We start from the raw sequence: 19,994 nt of genomic DNA, 5'->3' as shown, positions 1-19,994 counted from the left end.
CCAACCAAGCTTGTATAGTTTCACCGGAAAAGCGTAGTTTAGTGAACCGCCCCGACCTACGAATTCTGGCAGAGAGCCTTACTCACTGAGATATCCCTTCCTATCTAGCCAGGATTGACTGAGACCGGCAGTAGTGGACTGTCTAATACAACCATAAAGCGAATACCAATTAGTAGCAACTAGAAAATAACTTGGGTTACTCCTCCAATTTGAAAAATCTTCACACTGATCAATATAATCTTTTTCAGAAAAGTCAAGGAAAATATTTGCCACCTTCCAATGCCTTTTGAGGTTGTGAATTTCCGTTGTTTTCGGCTTTCCGGATGTAATAAGGAAGAAGCTTGATATTTAAGTAAGATTAAAGTGGTTTTATCCATTTGAAATACCAGTAAATTAATGCTAACCGTCTTATGGACCTACTCGAAGTACACGACATTTTCGCTTCCTAGTATACCGTGTTGGCTTCAGACACAATCGGATACAAGTAGACACGATTGCACAGACGACAAACACACAAATAGAAATCTATGTGTGGAAAATATGTGGTATATCTTTCAGCAAATATCTGAAGAATATGGAGGGAGTGGCTGTTTTGCGTTAGCAACCATAATCCACTAAAAGCTGCCAGCCTGGATTGGTCATCGGTCTTGAGTTCTGTGACGACCCTGTTGCGACTAATTGCTGTCCCCTCTACAGTACTTTAATGTAAAAAAAACTTGCCAATAACGAACAAAAAACTTTATTGCAAGCAAGCAAGTGTAAAGGTTACGAAGAGCATCGAACTTTGACTCCAGACTGTCTGATCGGCTGAATGAACACTCATCGTCACCATCGGCCATGTTTCTGGGATATAGCTCTCCCTGTGTATAATAATATGGTAATGCAAACATGATCATATAGTCTACGTAATTCGGCCTTATCCTTTGGTTCACGCTTCATGCCTGAAAAGTTTGCGTGTTGTTGCGGGATCACTCGGGATCAAACCCAAAATACCTGCTTGGGAACAAGCCGATTCAGATGGTAGAGTAATTTTCATGCCTGGATAGTTATATCAGTCTCGTTGGTCTAGCTGAAGGCGATATTTCAATAAAAATCGATAGCGGCCTCTCTCAACCCGCACTTCCGTAGTTCTGGCGTGACATCAACTTGTCTTTTAAGGTTCGAGTTTACGATACAGCTGTATGCATTGTATTTTTATATGGATAAGAAGCTTGGCCTGTGTGAACTTTGGACGTTGCCGTACCTTCAGTGATTTATTATTGGTGTCCTCAAAGCATATCTCGAGCGTGGCGTAAACTGGATCATTATGCTGAGGTACGTTGACTAGTTTCTAAAAAAATAACCTACCTGGGACAGATGTTCCGACAGTACCACGTAGATTGCGCTGGCTTGGTCACGTGCTCTATGTGCCAGTCAACCGAATTCCTCAGAGAGTCTTCTTGAGCAACCATGCAGGGGGTGTTAACGAGCCAGTGGTATCCAATCTATGGTAACAAACCAAGCCGTTCCAGTAATTTCCGTCTTCCCAGGTGAGGACCCAGAGACGGGACCAATCAGTGGTTAGAGTTATTGACGGACATGGGCTATAAAATAAAATCGTCCAGCTGTAGCACCCTTTCGATGCCTAGCTGTCATTCCACATGAAGGAGGCACGAGGGCTGGGATACTACCAGGTTGCCCAAGCCTAGACACGGGAAGTCGAGTGGCAGAGGTCGGGTGCGAGCCACGGACCTTCCAGTCAGTAAATTCGCGCTCTAACCACTTGGTCCATCCAAGCTGGTAACTCCAACGCACAGTCCCTTCCTCTGATTTTACCACTGAAAAGTTTGCTTTTACTCCTGGTTTCATATATCAGTGATGTGATGTGTAAGTATCCAACTGTCAGTGAGTGAAGCTGTGGCAGCTGCCTACCAGTTTTCAGCTCAGATGGACTTCACTTGAAAGGATACTTCGGTTGAGAATTTATCTGATGGTCTCCCGACCAATCCAGCAGTATCCTTCGCATCTGTCGAAAACTCATAGTTTTGTGTTGTCATCAAGAAGTGCTTACAACCTTTTTTTATTCACCTCGTTTTAACGTTGCGCTAGATCTTTTGCTGGTTTTGTAATGACGGCACTGAGGTCATTTCTCAGTAGCTTATGCACGCATCTGTCACACGGAAAGCAGGTTTTTAATTTTCTGTTCCGACAAGATCTTTTGCTGGTTTTGTAATGACGGCAGTGAGGTCATTTCTCAGTAGCTTATGCACCCATCTGTCACACGGAAAGCAAGTTTTTAATTTTCTGTTCCGACGACACAACGTAAGCAGTTCCGCTTTATTTAACTCCCTTGAAAACGGACCCATGGCTGATGTTCGAACCGCTTTTAGGTGGAATATTAAAGTTAAGGTCAAGGTGCTCAGTTTTATAAGAACTGAGCTTCTTTATGTTGCAAAATCAGTTAGTTCCCGTTCATTTAACCTGAACTGTGTCCAGAAACGTTTTGTACAAACGTCGATTCGAACGTGGCCGAACAATCACTTGTCAGTCTTAGATAACTTGCCGAACTCGCATCAGTTTTATCGATCTTAACTATTGATTATCAGTTTTAACCTGATTACCGTTTGGTCACAGTTTTGGTCTATTCTGCTTGTATTATGTATTACTGGGTCAGTAGAAGTGATGTATAGTATTTTTGTCGTTATTCAGTTGTCAAAGCATACCTACCCGACAGACTTATCGTCACATTATCATTGCCGATGTATTGCATGTGAATTCGTGATGTCGATGCAACGAACTCCTTACTCGGGCTAACAAATCAGTCGATTCACTACTCCATAGACGACTGACTGACGTTTGTACTCTGATTCATATCTTATCCTTCAAGCGATATCTGACTAGCCGAGGGGCATTGTGTATCATTTTCATCCTTGTTAGGAATCATCAGTGCGCGTCCCAGAAATCTCTCAGATTCGAACCCTTCATCACCTGACCGGTAGCTGAAGATTGTGCTGTTCGGTCACGAGTGTCTAATCACTTGGGTTAATAACTCACACTAAGGATATGTTACCAACCATCGACCATCCACACAGTTCATCATTCGATGAAAAATTCCATATTGTAGCGCGTGATGTGATTTGCGTGTGTGAAGGTGAGTGGCTGTATACCCTGTCTAAGTGCAAGTAAGTCAGATAACTGCTTGCGGCCGAATTTTATAGACCTGAACTACCAGCAAGGGGAATACTCTTAGAAGTTGGTGAGATGCGCGCTGATGGCTATCAGTAGGGATGACGCATCTGTACAGTGCGCCTAGGCTTTTCAGTAGATTGAATTCACTTTCGGGCAGAGATCTTGACTGAAGTTCCCAAGACCTCCCGTACATCCACTACATTCACTTATTTTATTATCTTTGATAAAAACTATAGCGTGATCTCGGCTGATCTTACGGTAATCGCTGGTCTCGTATGTCGTGAAATTGTCAGATACAAGTTCATCAACTTTCTCGCTTCACTGATTAAGTAGATGAACCGAGTATTCACAAGCCACTCGGCGGATTCTCGCCATACCTGGAAAAACATGTGAACTGACTCTACATAGTCCAGTTGTTGCCGTTAGTGGCGTAGCTGAGTGAAGTGTCATTTTAAAGTCCCTTGAGGAAAAGCTGACTGTGCAAATACCACGATCAGTGTTGTGTTATTGTTAATGTAACCGTAATCTTGGCGTTATCTCCGCTCGTGGAGACTCCGGCCGGACCCACTGTATGTAGGTTAAGAAAGTGGTCGGAAAATGGGTTTTTCCGTTTCGGTGTCTTGTATTTCACCATGGCATTAGATTCTAGTATTTCGCGTTATGTTATCCTGGTATGGGTCTGAAATAGGCGTCCAATAACCCGGAAAAACGAATATTATAATCCCAGCACCACACATATTCCGATACAGAAGTAGCAATACAGAAGTAAAAAGCGTGTCAGGTAAGCTCAAGTGGATCCGCCATAGATGTCACTTTTATTTTCTTAACTACGTAAAATCGCCCACGGAGTAGGGATTTCGCGGGTCGATGACTGTTTTCCCGGCCAAGGGGTGAACGTAATAGGCCTGAGTTTAAATTCTAACTCGTTCTGCTTTTTGGAACTGCCATCGAAGAGAAACTTGTATGTTTAGGTGGGTACCTCTTGAGACGCGATGAGACCAACAGGCGTTCTATGTCGAGTATTTGAAATTGGTATTCTTTTGTTGATCACACTTGATCTCACACTCATGTGATCGAGTCTCTTTGCCCACCCTTCGCCCCATAGTTTCATCGAATTCGGCGTTTTCTGCGGCCTTATTTTCTCATCAGTAATTCGCAGTTGATGAAGAAGCTACTCAAATGCCTGAGAAGAACGCTTCCCAAACTACTCAGGTCAGTGATCTGCTTTTGTAGCTCCCATTGGGGGGGGGGTTGAAGTTTCAATATGTTGTTAGCACCCACGTATACTGATGTCAGCTGTCCAATCAAGCAAACGCGCTTGGTGTGGGTTTAACTCACGTTAACATTTCGAAAGAAATATGTGACTTACAGCATTATACCGTTTTTACCAAAGGCACGATCATACAACTAGGATCATGTCAAATAAATCAAATAGTCCAGCTGTGGTACCCTTTAATGCAGACATCAGAGAAGCACATAGGCTTATATATATTTAGAATTATCGAGACAGGAGAAAAGCAGTCCAAAACCCAGGTATGGCGTCATTTGTTCAGGTTATTTTTTCACTGAACAGCCAACAGTTCCGTCCGGCAACTTCATGATCCGCCAATAGTAAGGTTGTAAATTCTCACCGGTAATTGATGAAGCCACTACATTGATTGAACTTTCTGGAACCCACTCACCCACTCGTTTCATCAAGCTGCCTTAAAAATCCCAACTTTACTTCCAGGTGTCTATTCAAGTAGCTGTGAGCACTTTACGGAATTCTGAGTCGATTATGGTGCACTTAACTATTCAGCTGCACCAGCTACGCAGCATTGAATAACGACTGTGTTCCTAAGGGCAGCAGCATGAACTGTTGACCAGACGAGCGTTCAGTTTACACCCACACTGAACTGAACCTTCATGAATTGTCTGGCATCGGATCGCGTTATTCTTCCCATTGGGTTCTTGTTTAGTAGCTCATGTCGATTCAGCTAGATCCCGTTGAATTTGTACGTTGCTACATTAATTTTGCATCGTTCAAAAATGGATCATGTGTTGCACTATGGCAACACAGTGCATGCTATCGATTATTCGAGGTAGTACCGTCCTGACTAACACTGTATACAGACTGTCAGGCAATAACCATTAATTGTTTCAGCGTTGCGCAGTTAACTGAAATCAATTCGTCGCCGTGTTTACATTTAGTTAAGCGAATCCGTCTGGCAAAGTTGTTTACAAAGCCTCGTGTTAGCTCGATGTTGACCAACTCCGGGAACGGAACTTAATACAATGACTGACACAGATTCCGAAAAATCGTTGAGCGCACTAATACTAAAGCGGAATCAGGTTTCATGAGTATCCACTATTTAGTCGGCAGGGGCCAGCAGGGAAATCCATTTGGGCACCACCACCGCATTCGCTTCTGTTGTCAGTGTTGAGTCTAATTGTTTGTTCGCTCTGGAAACTTACGCAAAAAATGCACATTCAAGAGTGTGGTTACAGCTTTGGTAGTCCATCGCTTCAGTCACACTGGACTTCAGTTGCACAACTTTTCCGTTTCGATAATGTAATCGGTTCAAACAAGGTCGAGGCCAGAGAGATAAGCGTGTAACTGTTGCATGGTTCGGAGAGCAAATGAAAGCAGTGCTACGATAGTGTTGACAGTATCGAATTCTCACCCCATTGATTTCACAGATAGCTTGATTATCATAAACAGACATTTATCTGTGGACAAAATGTGGACAAAATGCTATTTTAGGCTTGGCGTAACTAACCTGTTGAAAGAAGTGAGGTTTATAACGACCTCAGCAGACAGAAAAGAACCTAAATACTTCAGTACAGGCCTGATTCATCTAGTGACAGATGCCTCCCTTGGATAGTCAACAACAGCGTTCTGCGACAATGGATACCTAGTTTGTAGTCCGCTCCATCGGGGAGGTTAAAACCACCCCTTAGTCACGGTAATCTCTTGCAAATATTACTCCAGAGGCTATAAGAACTCTGGCTGTTCTGTCCATTATGGTATGTTTTCCATGAGTTCATGAGCAGGCTAGCAGAATTTCAGACTAGACCAAAAAGAATTTGGATGTTTTTCTGAAGAGTAGCTACCAACACGACTTAGTCCAGCTATGGACCGTCGAGTGAGATCATCTTTCCAAAGTAACTAACCTGACATTATGTCTTTTCCCTTATTCCAGCACCCTGTTCCTTCTCCTTCTCTGGTTGGTATGTGCTTCGATGGTAGCGTTATGTGTTTTTTCTGGGAAACATCACACCGGCAGTGGTGCCGCGAATTCGGTTAGTCATTCTGCTCTGAGCTTCAAGTTTTCGTTGGCTTTTTGTTATATATAGTAATACTGTGCTACTTGGTCTCACCTGAGGATTATCCTCAGTGCTGTAACCTGTGACGGCTGACTCCGACCGTTTTTCAGTGTTTTATCTCTTTTGTTGTTCCATTTTATTGTCGTTGTTTCATGTGTCATGGGCAAGTAACAGCAGAGATCACCGTGCATACTTTCATGTGTGCGAAGGTAAATTCCCAGATATCCGACCGATTGTCTTTTGTTTCCTTGTTCCATAAAATGGGGTTTTCTGAACGATATAGCTTTCAGCCTCTGCGCAACCTTCTGCTTGAACACAACTTTTGCTTGAGCAGTGAGTTGGCTTTAAAATACCGGAAACATCCCTCATGCTGTTCACACGGCCTTCTTTTCGAACCATCGACATACAGTGCTGGTTCAGTTAGAAGACTAGCTAGCAATCAGATCACGAGGAAGTCCACAGGTATGGTCGGTCTGGATTAGCTCATCTCAGTTATTTGGTCACAAACCATGTATCTGTTACAGTTTCGTTCAACGAAAAGTGAGTGAATAAGGAGAGTAAAGCAAGACACCGGACGTAGTGGTGTGAACTCCCAGCTTGATATCGAACCGTACTATTTAAGTGATGATGCATGAAACAAAGCCAATTCAAGGTGACGGCACCAATACAGGAGCGCCAATGACCGAGTGAATCAGTGGGTAGTCGTTTCGCATCTACATCTTGCAGAAACCAAATGGAAGTTTTTCGCTTTTATTCATCCTCTTAACAGACGGACTCATCTTCTCCGTTTCCGGACTTCTATAGGACGATGATCAACCTACTCGTGTTGACGACAACTGCGAATCATCCCGATTGCAAGTTTATTGTTCATACCATTGTCCTCACGGACCTAATCTTGCTTTTGTGTATTTGTTCAATGAACTGCCTGTGTCGAGCATTTAGGGTTGGAAACTCGGAATTCCAACTTTGTCGCAACATCCACAAAGTTATAACCACTAATCGGTTTCTAGTCTACAATGGATCGATGGGTTACTAAATAAACTAGAGGTGAAATAGGACCAGATGATTGTGGTGCTCAAATAAAAGCGTAAAATTTTCTCAGAATTGTATAACAGTGTATTAGTTGTATTATCCACCCTTGTCCTCGAGCGGGAGCATTCACTGCGGGACCTGGTTGGTGACATAGGTTGCACAAATAGGCCCTAGCTCTTTTGGCACGTTTACTAGATAACTAGCCTCACAACTTTTCCCCGGACGTAGGTGAAATCACCTCTTCTGAAGCAAAACGATGGATTCTAGGCGGTCGCGTGATTTTCCCCCGTAACTTTCTCAAATTAAGATAGCTCCAAATCACAGAGACGCGTTTAGGTTTTTAGCGAAATGCACTCATTTGTAAACAAATTTGGTTTTGCGGGAGACTCACCTGGAACCCAGCTGAATCCCTCGTTGCTGATGTTTCTAAGCAATTGAATTTGCTGCGCCAGGTCGCGTCATATTCGAGTTGCGAGGATATTTGAGATATCGTGATGCATGATGGACGTAATACACCACTCATGAGGTTGCTGAAACTTCTTCGACAGCCCACGACCGGTTTCGCCCTTCTTGAGGCTCATCAGGCAGTTGCAGTCCCCGAGTTTCCGTTAACTTTATGTTGTACTTGGAACCACATTGCACTTAATTAGCGTAATACACTCGTTTGCAAACTAGTTTGGTTTTGCGTGAGACTCACTTGGAACCCAGCTGAATCCCTTGTTTGTGATGTTCATCTATGGAAACCAAGAGCCTCAATACGATTTTTAAAATCACTTGGGATCAAAATGAAAATGTTACCGAACGGGTCCACGGTTTCCGTAGGTGCTACTCCTCACTTCTCTGTACACATATTCGAGTCTCACTCAGTGCACATTTTTGTCCATACGTACATCGAATAGGCTTATGGGAAATTTGTACATACAACTCAGAATAGGAGATCACATTGGTCAGCCTGTCAAAAGGTAAGCGCCGCTTGCTCTCGAGCTAATGGGGTGCAAGCTCAGAGTCGTATCGATATCAATGTGCATCAGGCGAAACGGAGAGCTAGTTAAGTTATGTTAATCAAACAAGCTGCGCCTGGCAGGCTAGGAACACACAGCAACAGCTGAAATGCGGAGGAATCAATCACACACATACACAATACCTTGTTCAGCAAGAAAATAAGCGGCTGGCCTTCGTCTGATCTGAATTCGCTTATTTTCCGTGCGCTTTCTGTTTTATCCCATTGGGAGAACAAGCTCACAACACGGATTTGGATTACTTAACAACCCATTGTTTCCAAAAGTTGAAAGATGTTGCTTGAGAAATAGGAACAGATACGGAGTCAAATAAACCGTGGGTCGTAGTTTTCGTTTAGTACATAACTGTAAGCCCGCGTAAGCAGTACTCTATTTTACACGAAGAAGTACGAACATATTTGAAACATAGATAGGTTGTTTCATTATGCAATTGTATCCAAACAAGTGGTCTTGCTTGAGCGAGAATAGCAACCCCACCCACTTAGGACACCATTAGTAGGGCCACTGCACGCCAGCCATTCCAATACGTTACATTCAAGACATTTAAGTTAGGCGGAAGGGTGAACACGCTTTCCTAGTGCAACGGGTGACGGTATATTTAGCGTGCATGTCTGGACGGTCAACAGTAGATTTTTCTCATGTTTCACTTTCCTGCCTGTATCTGGCCCTGAAGTTCCCTTGCACCACATACTGTAGTTCATCACAGCAACGAAATGTGTCAGAACCGATTGAAGTCATGAATAGGTCATTTCATAACTTGTACCAATGACACGTTTTGTTGCCAGGTTGTTAGGTGCACCTAATGGGTGCAGTTATTCTTTAGTGTGTTCAAGACTTTAATGCTTTCACTCATGGAGTGTGACTGTATCCCTGTGTCGCAAGATACACTCATTTGCAGTGAGTGAGATTCAGATGGGATTCAGTTGAGTCTTACGTTAAAACCTGTTGGTGTGCAAATGAGTGTATTTCGCGAATGTTGTACGATTCGGGTTCAAGTAGAACATGAGGTTGACGGGAACTCGGGGACTGCGCCTATCTGATGAACACTAAGACAGGCGAAGCCGATCGTGGACTGTCAAGGAGTCTTCAGCAGCCGAATGAGTACTGTCCCTTCAAAACGATGTACAAACAAAGCGGTGAAATGCGCCGTCTGAGTGTCTGAACTAAGTAACCTACAGTGTGACCTGATAAATCCATGGCGATTGTGAAAGAGCTTATGGTGCAGTCAATCGAATGTGCGGAGAATAGTACGGTAAACCACTAGTATATTAATTCGATTGCACCTCATTGACTGCGAACGCTGATCGAAAATCAACCCTGTGTTTTGTCTCTGACTGATGAATCAAATTTTACGGGAGGTGAGAGTAAAGCTGAGTTCCAGTTGTGCTTTTTAATAACAAGGTGTTTGAGCATGTGCCTTTTCCCCTGCGTCTTGGGTCTTGGCATTTTACCACAGATTCAAGTGACTGACTTAAACAGTTGGAAAGTGTTTGGGACCGATTGGGAAGTCATCGTTTCAGAGGGGTTTGGTAAATAAATCCACCGATTGTTTACCAAACCCCTCTGAAACGATGACTGACTTAACGTTACAGCTGATTTGGTGTTTGAGGAGGGGGGGGGGGCGGAAAGTCCTCACCGTTTTTGTGAAGGATCACCAGCGTGCGCAACCGAAGCACAGCGCTATGCGTTCTCCTGAAAAGTCCGAATAATGGCACTGCTTGATCAGGCGCGTCTATTGAAACCTGCTCTTTATTCACACAATCTCACGGGTCAACAAAAGAGGTCAGCTCATTATGGCAGGCCTGCTGAAAGTGTCTCGCAAAGTGTGCTCTGGATCGCATGTCAGATGCGTGCCTATCTGAGGCACCCTAACACTGCTCAGCAGATTGTCTCACTGTCCTGGTTGGACGGATGATGAGACAGGTGACGCGACTGATGCGTCTGCAGATGCCGGAAAACAAAGCTGATGAAGTCATAGCTGAAGCTGAAACTAAGGGCTCAAGACACGACACTGTCGACCAACTAATGGGTGACCGGGTACAGGCAGTAATGCCGTATGGGTAGCGCTTAAAATGGCAGCAAGGCAGCATGTTGATTCAGTTCAATTATTGATGAGGTGTAAGGCATTGAATACATGTACTAATTCTTTAGCTATATGCCGCATCAGATACCCTTTAAAAAGAAAAATGGTTTCTTGACGTGGGCAGTGAATCGCCCACGTATTTTGTATCACTCTTCTTACACCACACATGTATCTGTGTGGAAGACCCTCAAGGGAGCTCACGATTCAGAACGGATAACTTTAGCTGGTCCCGTGAAACGTATTTCGACAGTAAACTATTTTTCAGAAGATATCACGTTCAAGAGCAATTCACTTTCGGTCAGCCATTTGAGGTGCTCTCTAGGTGGTGACACCTGTGCTTCATTCGAAGTTACTGGTTGTGTTGAGATGATTGATAGTATGTGATTCATATTCCGCCTACGCTATACAAGGGCTGCCCGTCCTTAGATCCCTTTCTCCACAAATGAATTATAACGTCAGCAGCGACTATATTCTTTTTTCATTCTGGCAGGTTGTTTTTAGCGAATTCCGTGGTTTACACCTACCCAACTGGTAATGTGGTGAAATATTGGTAGCTCGGGTGAGTGTATTGGTTGTTGATCAGATGGCTGTTGATCTGTTCGCCGAGTTAAATTAGTCTGACCATTCGTCTACCCTTTGTCTGGCTAATTACCCAAGCTTGTGGATCGTTTATTGGCGGTCGGTAGGTTACGCTACGTGGAAGGATGCGTTTGCGTAGGCATTCATGGAGTAAGTAGAGCTGTTGTCGTGTGGAGGCTTGTCGGCAGGCGAAAGTCACCCATCGACGGGCAGTTTTGAGCGTGGAAATCACGAAGTAGTTGGTCATGTGGTTAAATATTGGTAGCTCGGCGAACAGATCAACAGCCATCTGATCAACAACCAACCTACCCACATGTCCTTGAGCAGGTCGAAATCAGTACTAGTTTATACACCTTTTACTCAAACTCCACATAAGATAATCGAAATGTGGGTTGAATTTTTTTAATGTTATTTAGATCGTACAAGTTACAGTGCAATTGGAACCCGATGAGGACATACACAAGTATTACAGAGCTACCAAAGATCAGTGTAGGTTGTGGCTTATTTCACATGTTCTTTTTGATGGTTTGCATATATACCTTTGTCCTCGTCAAAAAACAGTGGCTTCAAATTAAAAGGTTTCTACTCGCCGCTTCTCGTGTCCAAAGTCTGTTGTCGAATTGTATCCTTATTTAGTGGGGCGGATTCTATCTGTCTATCCTTTGATCTCACCGGCGATGTTTTTGTGGCTAAATTTGGGCCAATCCTGAACGATAGTCTGATTAGGAGGAGTTCCTGTCATCGCTAATGTAGTCATAAATAAAGTTGAATGTATTTTCATGACTCGACTTGATTCTCTCTTCTGATGCGTGCTCACTCACTACTTTGTAGACTTTTCTGTAGATTTCAGCGTGCGTGATGATGATGATTATATGTTCGATTCGTTTCGGTCGCTTGTGAATCCGTCAATAGTCTGTGTTGTACATATTCACGTGCGAATCCATATTCCCACCCATGTGATAAACCCGAAAATAACTAAGCTCGGAATATGGGTTGAGCCGATTATCCGACTTTCTCCAATTTCAATGCTTTAAATTGCCGCACTGATCCACGATCTTTCTTGGCCTTTATTTCTGTCGCTGGTCAGTTTACCAGAAAATCCGTTATTGCCTGCATCCTCTTGAATCCTCTTGAAATCTTAGCTGACGAAATTTATCGTTTGAAGTTTTATCCTTCAAAAGCTCTTTCGATGTCCACTGCATAATAAAGATTAAAACAATTTTCAAATGAGGCGCTGCGTACTGCAACCCTGCTATCTCATTTTTGACACATCGTTATTCGCAATTCAACCTAAGAGCGCGTCTTTTATTGGGATAGTCTACTTGGATATCTTGTACGTGTTAAAATTTTGACCACAGATAATTCATGGGTTCGCAAAGCTATTGGCCTATTACTACATAGTGAAGCAAACGCTGTCTTTTTGCTGTACTATGACTGCGGGGTGTCAGGTGATTGGTACTGCCGGTCGTGCGAGGGCTTCGCTACAAGTTGTCTGTCTTGTCTGGTAAATCCCCGAATACTGCTCATGCTTTGGAACGGATGAATCTGGTCAATCGAATACCAGTTTGTTTATTTGACTTCGTGGCTCGCAAAGATTGATGTGATGAATTCTCGACCATATCCTTTTTGTGGAATGCATGGTCATAAACTGAAGTAGATCTCGAATTATCCAGTCTGCTCTTTATAATGAAGTCAGGATAAAGTCCCGCATATGTGATTGCAGTCTGGTTTGACACATTTCAGGTGGAAGAATCTAGTACTACCAAATCTGCCGATCCTATTCCATCCACTTACAAGGTTACTGAAAAATTCTCAACAGATCACGACCAGTTTCACCATTGTTGAGGCTCAACGGGTGGATCCATTCTCCGAGTCTCTGTTAGTTTTGTGTTCTCCTTAAACCCAAACTGTGCGCAATTCGCATAATACACTCATTTGCAAACTGCTTTGGTTGTAATGGGAGACTCAGCTAAGTCCCAGTTGAATATATCGTCCATGATATTCGTGATCTGAATGTGTTGCACAAGATTAGCTGCTCTTGTTGCTAGTCAATGAGCACATAGCTGTCATTCTTTTGCTCTTAAAAAGGACAGAGTGAGGTGGAATTTTACTTCACTACTCTACTGCTATATTCTGGCCATGAAACTGGTTGCAAACTTTAGACACGCCCTATGAGTAGGCTGAAGTACCGGTGATGATTCCACGGCAGTATTAACTGGAGGGTAACTGCTCAAACTGGGGGCAGTTTTCAAGCAGCGCACTAATCCCTCAGCCTTTGATGCTCAGCAGAGTTCCTGTGGCTGCTGGTGCTTAAGCCGCCTTTTGGTTTCGTAATCTTAGTGCCCGTATTTTCAATTATCAGAGCCGCGTAAACTCAGCCTCTCAACCTGCTGAACTGACAGTTAGTGTATTGTGGAACAGAGATTTCTTAGTGATGTTTTATTGGACTATCTCCACCTGGCATCTTTATTCTAGTGCTTGTGGACATGTACAACGAAAACCGCGCCGCTGCAATCTTCTCCATTGTCTTTCTTGGTCTCGGACTCTACGTACTCATGAACATTTTGACTGCGATTATTTACAGTGAATTCCGTGGCTACATGTTGGTGGGTCGCTTTGCTATGCCTTATTCTGTTTAATTTTTTCAATCTCCTCTACGATGGATTGTTCAATGAAGAACGGTCGTTTGGCTTACGAAGATGATTTCAACCCACTAATCCATGATAGGTACATTGGTAGTTAGTTTTTATGTCATGGCGCTTGACTTGACGAATGCACTCTGTTCCGAAGACTTTTGAACTTACCGTGGTTTGGAGCCCTTTACTACAAAATGTCTGTTTAGCTCTCAGACGCTCCTATAACAGGCTGCTCAATAACTAGGGGTATGCCTAATGCGTCTCCTAGTCCTCATGACTGAAACTTGTTTGATGACCCGTTTTCGGATTGTCGGACTATTGTGCTAGGTTTAAGCGGATAGTCCTCACCTTTTGTTCGGAATTTTAAGGAATATGATTGTTCCTCGTTCAAGTTTAGAATCCGCTTCCGTACTGTATGAGCTGCACAACTGAAGATTACGCCGTGACACGTCAGTTGTCGTGAAGTCTGATAAAAAGGATCTCACACATCAGTCACGAAGTGTCCGTCATACCGTGTCTGTTATGAGAGTGGATGGCAGACAACTGTCTCGATGTGGGGATACAAAATGGAGTGATGGCAGTTGCAATCTAATGCCACAGCGATCAGCACCTTATGAAAGCAACGCATAAGCATGGATGACACGGAGATCGATCTCAGCTGGTCCGGTGAAGTCGGATTTTTTTGGACCTTCGGAATTAGGTAATACGAGCACGACACAGATGCAGCGGAGAACCTCCAGATAATAAGAGTCAGTTGAAATACAAAGCGAGTGCGTTGCTATCGAAGCAGCGAAGTATCCTAAGCGTGAGTTTGTCCAGATCTGACGAACAACCCATCAGACGAACCGACTTCTTCACCAGTAGTGGGCTCGAGAGGATTCCAATCGGATGATAGCAGTGTGTGGCTGTCTGCGTATTTTGGAGCAAAAGGCACCTGCTTCAAATGCTGCTCGGCTTCCAAAGGTAGGCCGCAATTACCTTTGTATACATCCTTCCTTCGAGCACAACGGACACCGCATCTTTCCGTCTTTGGTGGTATAGGGTCTCCATGGCGGCCTAGTTGGCTCGGCGGATCTGCTTTTGGTAAGGTGAGATTCCAAGAGTGACGTGGTGCAATCTACGGTTTGTTTGAACCGGACGATATAGTCATCAGCTTCTAGCGAGTAGGCCGCTATTTGGCCGATGGTTTGGTCAGGGCCACCAGATGATCGTTCTGTTGAGCTTGCCAGTTAAGCACCCGTAACCTAGTGTTTTGATGCTGATAGCCAGTCAACAGGAAAATACTTCTGCAATCTTGCGTTTTGTGTGTCAAAAGACGGATATAAATTTTTAGTCAGGTACAAGATTGATGGTGACTCTTGTGAGGACCAGCAGACACCGAAATCTTCGCTCGGCCAAACTTATCTGCATTATGCTTGGTGGGGACTGATTGCCGGTGATGTTGACTCAAGTCAGTCTTCGTCGGAAAAAGGCGGGAACGATCAGCGCATGTTAATTAGGCGACCACGCTTGTAGCAACACTTTCATAGATGGTGGGCTTCCAAACCAGTTTTCGATTTGAAGCAATTGCCGCATTCCTCACACGTCAGCCCCACGAGTCTCTCCTGTGTACTGGTTGGAACTGGTACGAAGGCACTAGATGATTCGTATCGTACATTGTTGAAAATAACCAGCACATTGAAACCAAACACGGTGATTAGCTTCGTCTGGAGCTGTCGAACTCTTAGCTCGCACAGACTGACGTCCGGGCTACCCAGTCGGCACCACGAGGAGATGCCTCAGAGTGTCAACTACGCATCTCTTTGCCACTATATTCGCGATCACTTTGAAGCCACTTTTTGACTCCCGAGACCATAGGAATAAGGTAGCTTCCGGCCATCTTACTCGAAACTACCCGAACAGTGAGCCGCTGTTGTCCGTCTAATTGCTCTTTTAGCGCGTTTAATCGATCATTTAGTCCTTCACTTCTCAGTATTCTGAGGTGTTTGTATGCTGCTTGTCGGTATGAGCCAACAGCATTTACTCTGCTACACTTGATAGGTTGGTGGCCGTATCTTCGCACCCTTGTGGTTTGCCGATTGCAGTTTCATGTAGATCCCGTTTTGTTTGTTTCGACACTTATATGGCCCAAAGTGGGCAGAGGAAATTTTCATGAACTAAACGACACTGTATACCCGCCTGTTCGGTTTACATAGCTGAGCGGAATACCAGACGCTTTAGCTCCACTCATCTTTTCGCATACTGTGGTGTTGTAGTCACTAGTTTGTCGTTACATAAATTTGACTTCATGCCTGTCACTTCTTCAAAACCCAAGTCCTCAGTTCAGGCTCGCCTGACACGCAGACGTCTGGCGACTCGGGCAGCATTCGAAGTACTGGCACTTTTGGATCAGTAAGTTCAGAAAAGTCCAAAAATTCTGGTGTGGTTTGTGTTTGTCGTTTTCTTTCCGTCTGCACAACGGTGGCTACCTTGGGACAATTTGACGGCACTTGAAACATGATACTGAACGTGTTAATCCCGTGATTCCTATCGATCAAGCGAAACACAGACGCGTTGGTCATGTGATTTGCTCGTTGGATTCCACTGCTTGAGGGCATGTGTTGAGCAATCATTTGGGATGTGTCGAGTCGTCCAGCCGATCCAACTCGCGGAACATTCGCAGACGAATGAATATATTACCATGAGAGGGCCATGGACCGGATCCTTATGCTCGATGTTTCTATTGAACAACCGAACACTACTGAATGGGACCTTTAATTTGAACTCTCTTCTGATTGAAGCCGTTAGTTTCCAGTTGACTATGTCAGAAGTATTATCGGTTCTGGATGGTAGCTCAGTGTAGATAAGTATCTTCGGGACTGAAGGGTTTCTGCCCAAGTATTTCCATCGCAAACTTCCCCGGACATCTGTTTTCCATCAGAGATCTCAATGTGCACGTCACTTCTGCGTCTAGTTTGTCACCTGGGCAGGTTTTGCTAACCTTATCTGCCAAACACTTGTAATTCATGTCCACATATTTTTACTAACCAGGTCACGTTGATTTCCCGTTTATTCGTCGGCGAAGCGTCTTCGTTGTATCCGAACTACTGAAGCATCAAAGTACCAAAACTGTAGTGAATTGAGTAGACCGAATCAGAATCGCTTCAACTGCAGTGTGGTAGCGGACATTAAAAACGCCATCGACACAGCGTTGACAAAATGGTAACTGTTTGGTTACTGGTTACAAGACGCTACGTTTGATTGTACTCAGAATTATGGGCTTAAAGTGGGCCGAGGTGTGGTGCAAGAGTAGGTGAACTACTGTTTGATTAGATAATGAATTCGATTGTTTTGTACAGCGGTAGATTCGTCAACAATTTGAAACCTGTCGGATACCACACTCGTATAGCGTTTATGTTTGCATTCTAGACAGGGTCATCGAAATTAAACAAGTCACGACGACTATGGACGTAATTGTTTCCGGATGGGTTCCAATAGTTCATTCTGCTAGTGCGCAGTCCCACGATAAGCCGATCCATTCGTGGCAAGTAAAGACAAACCTATTTATGCATGTTTGGTACCCCGTAACTTGGAAGGGCAGACGTGCTGGTGGTATGGAATATACAAAAAATTCTAAATGTTTGAAAACCGACCGGCAGCGCTCCGCCTTCACATTCAGATGGCTTGTTTGCTTAGAAAATTGAGGAAGGTCTCATATACGTAGTTTCACCACCACTATCATTGACAATCTAATGTTCTGTGGACTTTTAAGTAGGTGGCGGATTTGTAGAATGCGTATCCACTCAGCATTCGTCTAGACAGTTCTCTTCCCACCCTGGAGCGAATATTCTGTTTCGTCCACCTCACAGAGAACGCCGGAGTCTATTTTCACACCTAGTGTCCGTCATCAGCTCGTAGCCTTGACCACATGTGTAATGACCCCAGTCGAATTCCGCGCGCGACCAATGACATGCACCGTTGGTGGGCCGTAGCAAGAGTCAGTCCCGAGTTCAGTGCCGCCTGGCACCAGCACGGAAGAAGGACTGTTCAGAAAGGAGTAGTATGCCTATGGATTCTGTTCCCTGACTACTTCTGCAAGACACGTTTTTTGAAGTAAGTGAAAGGCTTCGAGGCCTTGTCGAGATCGGCGCCGTCCATGGAGAAGCCCACACGCGTTACTGCAGTTTACAAGAACCGTCATTTTCAGGATGCTCGCGCGTAATGTCTGTTATCATTCATTGCTCCCGATATCTTGTCGCGTAAACTATAGGTTTTTGCGTACGCATGGTCCTTTCTCTGTCGTGTCCCTCGAGTCATCTGCTCGCACGATGGTTCGACTGCTGCCACCAGCCACCTCTAGTTCTTACGGATACCTCCGTGGCTACTTCAGTGTATGATTTTCTACGGCCTCTTAATTCATTCAAGTCAGGCGTATTCAAAAGAAAAGGCTTAATGCGTGCTGACGCGAACGCTATGTATCCGTGGTGTCGATGATTTTTACCTTCAACAAACTCGAACTCAGGGACGCAACTAGGTCATTAAGCGAGGTTTTAACTTCATTTATCCGGTGATCGAACAGATTCAGCATCTGTTCCTCAGGTAGTTCAAAGGTATCAGAGACTCCGTCCTTAAACTGGTTTTCCTGTGCCAACACGTTCTGCGTAAATTAGTTTGCTGGGGTGAATAAAGGTTGGTATAACAAGTATATCCTCCTTGTGCTTATACTCTGAATGTGGTCAGGAGGGGTTTTCATCCTCCACGGAAACCCACTGGATAACATATTTTTTCATCCTGTCTGGAGAGAACTGGAGCAGCCTCGTGAGTAGTGTATACATCTATTCGATGTATTGCGATATCTCGAATATCGTGACAAGTGAAACATGAGGCGGCCTGGTGCAGTAGGTTCAGTTGCTTAAGGACATCATAAACGGATGATTAAGTTGGGTTCCATGTGAGTCTGCAGTCAACACAAAATTGATAGGCAGGTGAGTGTATAACTCGTAGAACCTGGGCAGCTGGTGTAACTGGGAGAGCTGGTCGGTTTGGGTAATCACTTAGCAGACAGCGGAGAGGGGACAATTGACCTTGACTTTTTGGTGGACGGACGGAAGGTCGTGAAATCGAGCATCCTTCATATTGCGCTCTATTAATCCCCCGTTCATGCGAAATTATCCGGAGGTTACTAGCGTAACCATCAAAGCCCGCATGTTTTGCACGCTACCCGCCTGCTCCAGTATCTCCAGTATTCTAACTACTCAGAACCAAAATGAGTAGTCATCTTCTTTGCAGTGAAAATTGCAAACAAATTGCGAACAACAAGACAGCGGAGATGGGCGTTATGACAAACGTCAATGTTTAGTAAGCTAACTAGTTATGACCATTGGTTGTTTATGTCAGTGTGATTCCGAAATCTATCATACACAGCTTATTTGACGAATTTGTGGTGCATTGCCATTTCAATCTCTTTTATCAGTAATTTATCATTTTGCTGCTTCTGTTTTCACTGCCCTTTTCCTTTGGTTTGAAGTGCACTTTGTTGAAGTAAATACAGCCTCGCTCGTGCTTTCATAAGCATTTCATGTCTCAGCCATTTGTGAATGTTTCATGCCACCATTCTCGTCTTACAGTAGTGACCGACCGAGTCACCGCTCCATCTTGATCTAATTTAACGTCACTTTTCTATCGCGGTCGACGAACGGTGCATAGGATTAAGGTTGCATCAGAATTTCTTCTCCGAAAATCCTGCATACTTTGATGACTAGCGTTTCTGACAGCTGTACTGCAGTGAACGTGAGGTTACGCCTAAATGCAACAGTTTTAGATGCAATACTTTCCTTGTCACAGCGGTCTCCTTATAGAATTGTCCAATGACGTAATATACTATTTTGTTGGATGGGTGTCTCCAGTTAATTCCGGAGTGTGTGATTTCTATTAGAATTCCGCGTCTGTGATGATCTGAACCGCACGCCACATCGCTACTTGTCCAGTCGATCCTATGGTCTGCTACGCGAGATGTCTCAATGATTAGAGCGCGAAATCACTGGCTGGATGGTCGTGGTTCGAACCCGACCTCTGCCTCTCAACTTCCCCTCTCTAGGCTTGCGCAACCTGGTAGTATCCTAGCCCACGTGCTTCCTCTGGGTGGTGTGGCAGTTGGACGCTTATCTTATCTTGCCTTAACCCACTCTGGTT

The 19,994-nt window shown here is 44.2% G+C and overlaps 1 protein-coding gene across 1 annotated transcript in view; it reads left to right on the top strand.

Annotated features, from left to right (window-relative positions):
• T265_04939 (hypothetical protein) overlaps nucleotides 1-19,994 on the top strand; it is a gene marked incomplete at both ends in the record, with an annotated part of 37,276 nt that overhangs the window by 1,659 nt on the left and 15,623 nt on the right. Inside the window, 5 exon segments of the mRNA XM_009169807.1 lie at nucleotides 4,274-4,316; nucleotides 4,328-4,380; nucleotides 6,351-6,450; nucleotides 13,663-13,793; nucleotides 16,138-16,214. Coding sequence (XP_009168071.1) covers nucleotides 4,274-4,316; nucleotides 4,328-4,380; nucleotides 6,351-6,450; nucleotides 13,663-13,793; nucleotides 16,138-16,214 — 404 coding nt within the window.

Source organism: Opisthorchis viverrini, assembly GCF_000715545.1.
Source record: "Opisthorchis viverrini unplaced genomic scaffold opera_v5_90, whole genome shotgun sequence".
Lineage (NCBI taxonomy): Eukaryota > Metazoa > Platyhelminthes > Trematoda > Opisthorchiida > Opisthorchiidae > Opisthorchis > Opisthorchis viverrini.
The sequence above is the reverse complement of the archived record's forward strand: the minus strand, read 5'-3'. Positions and strand labels throughout refer to the sequence as shown.